Here is a 4,495-nt window from a genome sequence, read left to right as displayed (position 1 = left end):
ATTTATGATTAATTTTTTTATTAGAAAATATGCTAGTAATGCTTGGAATTTTTTCTTCAACCCGCAACGCAGCAACCACAATCACTATTAGTGCTATTATTTCTGATTTTTAAAAGTGTTTTTGAAAAAAATTAAAATTTTTTATTTTTTTATTTAATTTAAATTAATATAATTTTAGTATTTTTAAATTATTTTGATGTGCTGATGTTAAAAATAATTTTTAAAAAATAAAAAATATTATTAATATATATTTTAATACAAAAAATTATATGAAAAGTTACTCGCTCCACCGTCACCAAGCTAGTATGAAAAGTGCTCGAAGAAGTGACAAATAAAAAAAGTTAAAAGGCAAAATCTTGAGAAACCTAAAATCACACTCACACACACAATCTTAAAATCTTGAATCCCCAAGTAAATATTTCCTCAAAAGCTTTTCTTATTAAAATCAGATAGCTTCCACCAAGAGTCAATGGACGCGAAAATCTCATCCCAAAATCAAAATAACGAATTACAGGTATCAACCACCATTTACCACCAATTCAAACTCCCAAATGATTGGGTCGTCGTGCGACGCTGCCGCAGCAAACGCGGCAACCGCCGTAGCCATAACGACAAGGTGATTGATTGGTGATCCGACCTTTTCTTTTGCCGTGCTTTTGCTTACCATAGATGGTGTGAACAAAGTACTTCTACATTTGTGTTTACATTAATGCATGCATTGGTGATCCGGTCTTTAAGCGCCACCCATTTCCCCATCGCCTGTGAGGTCTAGTTATCTTAGGTTCGAACTTCTCCTTTATACCCAAAACTTTTCTGACGAAGTAGCATTAGCAAACATAGTGAAAATTTCAAAAATATATTTATTATTTTTAACTTCACGCCAATAGGAAGTGTTTAAGCAAACGTGGATGGTTATGGTGGTGGTTGCCTGGTGTGCGCCAGTATTCGAATTGATATACGGGTTGCGATTTGGACTTCTCGAGGATTTGAGTTTCTCGTTAACTTGAGAATGATGAGTATAGGTTGGGAAAACTTGGGTACTGTTTCCGGAACGATTAGTACCCTTTTGGAGCTTCCGCAGTTTCTAATGGTAAATTAGAAAAGCATCAAAATGCTGATGATGCTTTTCTTGTTTTCTGGTATGAAAGCACAAAATGAAGCCTTTTTAATAATGCCAATGTGGCTTCCTTTACTATATAGTCTCATATCTTAGAGAAATCCATGAAAAAATTATTCAAGAGCAACAGTACCCTTTTTCAAATCAATGCACCAAATGAATGCATCAATCTTAAATCCATATGCACAAATGCCACCCGCAGATTAGTTGGGTCGATGAAATGGCTGCCTTCATTCAGTGCACCATTTTTGTTAACACATATATATCTCACTCCATTTAAATGCTGACCTCAAGGCATTACACATACATTTATTGTAGGGCACAATGACTAGATAACTAAAATTCTTGTTAAAATCGCACCTTGGATTTCAGATAATCGAACCTGCATGGTCATTTTGATCCATAATGGACTCAATTTTCCATCAGACTGATCTGTCCTGTCTTTTATCCTTCGGCTCTTATATTTCAATGTCGTTTGCAATGAAACTTCTTATGCTATGTCTCCTTTCATTGATATATTTCTCAATTTTGAAGCTATGCTGCTTCTAATTATTAGCTATTACCGCTATAATACTGCTTAAAATGCATGTATTCGTCATGACAGAAGATTACTTCATTGAACTTTGTTCTAACGCCAAGACATATACTAGTGTAACTTTCATCTTAATATGCAGTATCACTATGAGCCTGGGACTGGACAGCGATTTTGTTCGATGATATCTACTCAGAAACACCTGAGTGGAGAAACATCCAAGAGTGCTAAACCTGGCAATAAAAAAAATGTGAGTTCTAATATTTCCTTTTTTTACTGTTGTGGAGTATCAGTAACTCAATACTTAAGGTTTTTTAAATTTCAGAGGAACTTTGTTTTTGAATGTCAGAGGAATTTTTGTTTCCTATTTAGTCTGAATTACATCGGACCATTAGCATTAAATATGCAAGAAAGATAAACGGGAATTTGGTGCTACAGATACAAATTGATCCATACATTTTCAAAAGCTGCTCGTTATTCGATCTGCCTAATGGTTGGATTGTTGAGAAAAAGCCACGCAAGAACATGGAATGTGCAGGTATTATTGACAAGGTACTGTTTTGGACCCTACCTTTTGCTTCTTCAGTCCATATCTTTGTTGCTAAGGGCATCCTGATATGTTCTTGTTAAAGCTATTGGTGAATTCCGGGTTAAAACAGTGTGCATAAACTGAATATCTTTGTTGATGATTGGTGGTAGTCAAGCTCCAGAACTTCAATATCTACCCGATAAAGTTAAATGTTACAAGAAAACTTGGAAGAAGTTCCTGAAACTGTTTGGATGCTTTTTGGCAAGATGAATAATAAATTGTTATCATGATGTGGCAGTTATTCTCATTGCTTCTATGAGTTCCATATTTTTAGGTTGTTAAGTTTGTTATTTGGTTCTTAATACTGAGTACGAAGCTGATTCATGATGTAACAATGGGTATGATGTTGAATAAAACAGATTGATTTCTTATCTCTATGGTCCCAGTTCCTCATAGTCTTGTTCTCTTAAATTTCTCGTCTTGGTTTAATTGATTGCTTCTCTTGAGCCTACGGTCCTTTTGATTCTTGATCATAGATGCATGTAGTAAAAATATCCACTGAGGTGTTAAATAATTATCAAGTGCGCAGAGGTAGTTTTTTTGCTCCAATACTGAATATGCTCTATTCAATCTTATTACACCACCCTCCACAAAAGAGATATACTTTTAGTTGGTGGTTGTCTGTCTGAATACATAGTTTTGTAAGTTAAGTTCCTGTGTATTTGTCAATTCTTCAATTGATATAGCGAAGTAGATTTTTGTTAGTGGGAGTTGCTGAGTTTTGTATTTCCTCTGAATTGCATGTGGAAGTTAGAATCATGAAAAATGCTACTTCGTTGTGCAGCACTACTTTGAGCCGGAAACTGGGAAGCGGTCCCGTTCCCTGAGGTCTGTTGAGAAATACCTTACTGAAGGTAAAGAGCACATAGCTACACTGGAAGCACTAAAAGCAGGAGATAATTTTATTGTGAGTAAAGTATGACTTATTTTACAGATGATATTAATGTGGCTGGATCACTGAAAGTTGAAGATTCTTTTGGAGATTGTCATGTTGTGCTTGACTGGCATAATTCTGGTTCTGAGAATCTAATAAATTTACTGACAGCCATCATACCATGCCCAAGACATTGAAACCTTCTCCTTTTTTTGTAGAGCTTATAATTTAGAATCTGAACTCGTGATATAAATAAGCACTGGTTGTTCATACTTCATACATGATTTGCAGCCTTCCAAAAGCTCCAGTTCTCAGAAGGAACATGTTTCTAGGAAGAAGGTTGAAACTTCAATGCTAGATCCCTCCAGCATTCCAGCCAAAATAAAATGGGTCCTCAGTGGTCCTGGTGGAATTGTATGGAATCCTTTCATGGACGATTCTCTGGTCCCGGAATTCATAAAGCAAAAGTGGTCCGAGACATTTGTGTTCTCCATCATTGACAGACTTTAATGTTCTGAGGCTCCAGGTAACTTCTCCCTACAATAGCTGGGTTTGTGCAGTATCAGCTCCATGGCTTTTGAACAATCAACAGGTTAATTAAAGATGTGCTGACGGACAGCTGACGGTATGCTAGTGGAATGGCTTGGAAATTCACAGTCTGAAAGGGTTAGAGTTTGTCCATTTGGAGTGTTGAATGGTTGTAGTTATATGAGATTCCATAACTTTTTCTTGTGTTTGGAAGGGAGTTGATGATCTGTGGATCAATGAATCAAAGTTACTGTAACATGTGCAGATTCAGGGGGAAAAAGGACAAAAACAAAGAAATCTATTCTCGATTCTCAGACTAGCCAGCTTATGTAGCTGTCTGCTGCGGCAGGATTAACAGTTAATTTTTAACGAAAACAATGTGAGGTAGGTGTTGTTAATGTGGTTTTTTAATATCATGAAAAAAACCTAATTATGAATTGAAGAGTTGACGGGTATATTTAATAAAATAAATTGAAAATTATGTGTTTTTAAATAAAAATATTTTTTATCAAGTTTTTTTTTTTTTTTTAAGTAAAAGATTTAGTATCATATGAAAAGTAAGTTTCAATAATAATAAAAATATTTAATAAATTTGTAGGCTCTTGTATAATAATCAATGAAATGTTCACTAATATTATCATAACCCAATTTTTTGACCATTTTTATTTTAATTATTATTATTTTATTTACTAAAAATGCTAAAAAAAAATGATGATAATGAAAAAATAAGTAAAATTAAATAAATGATGAATGAATTAAAATTTGGGTTAATGGAAAAATGATTGGAAGTTTTTGTGTTTAATTAAACTTTGAAATTAATCTAATTAAGCTTGAAATTAATTCAATTAATCCAAT

At 34.1% G+C, this 4,495-nt stretch overlaps 1 protein-coding gene across 3 annotated transcripts; it reads left to right on the top strand.

Moving 5' to 3' along the window:
• Nucleotides 1-355: 355 nt before the first annotated feature.
• On the top strand, nucleotides 356-4,148 carry LOC118053867 (methyl-CpG-binding domain-containing protein 7). 3 transcript variants are annotated; one of them, XM_035065270.2, is made up of 5 exons: nucleotides 356-616; nucleotides 1,792-1,899; nucleotides 2,088-2,201; nucleotides 2,993-3,145; nucleotides 3,404-4,148. In XM_035065270.2, the coding sequence occupies exons 1-5, from the start codon at nucleotides 470-472 to the stop codon at nucleotides 3,620-3,622; spliced, it is 741 nt and encodes a 246-aa protein (XP_034921161.1). In that variant the 5' UTR covers nucleotides 356-469; the 3' UTR covers nucleotides 3,623-4,148. The 3 variants fall into 3 exon arrangements, with proteins under 3 accessions (XP_034921161.1, XP_034921162.1, XP_073267427.1); XM_035065271.2 differs by having other exon boundaries at nucleotides 3,023-3,145; nucleotides 3,404-4,144; XM_073411326.1 differs by lacking the exon at nucleotides 2,993-3,145 and having other exon boundaries at nucleotides 3,404-4,147.
• The last annotated feature ends 347 nt before the right edge of the window (nucleotides 4,149-4,495 follow it).

The sequence above is a fragment of the Populus alba genome, chromosome 9 (genome assembly GCF_005239225.2).
Source record: "Populus alba chromosome 9, ASM523922v2, whole genome shotgun sequence".
Taxonomy (NCBI): domain Eukaryota; kingdom Viridiplantae; phylum Streptophyta; class Magnoliopsida; order Malpighiales; family Salicaceae; genus Populus; species Populus alba.
The sequence above is the reverse complement of the archived record's forward strand: the minus strand, read 5'-3'. Positions and strand labels throughout refer to the sequence as shown.

What these genes read in the sequence shown, in the direction of transcription:
- LOC118053867 (XM_035065270.2), top strand. Translation starts at nt 470, where the DNA reads ATGGACGCGAAAATCTCATCCCAAAATCAAAATAACGAATTACAGGTA. An exon ending in GCCGTAGCCATAACGACAAG is followed by an intron (nt 617 to 1,791) that starts GTGATTGATTGG and finishes CTTAATATGCAG; the next exon opens with TATCACTATGAGCCTGGGAC. An exon ending in AACCTGGCAATAAAAAAAAT is followed by an intron (nt 1,900 to 2,087) that starts GTGAGTTCTAAT and finishes TTGGTGCTACAG; the next exon opens with ATACAAATTGATCCATACAT.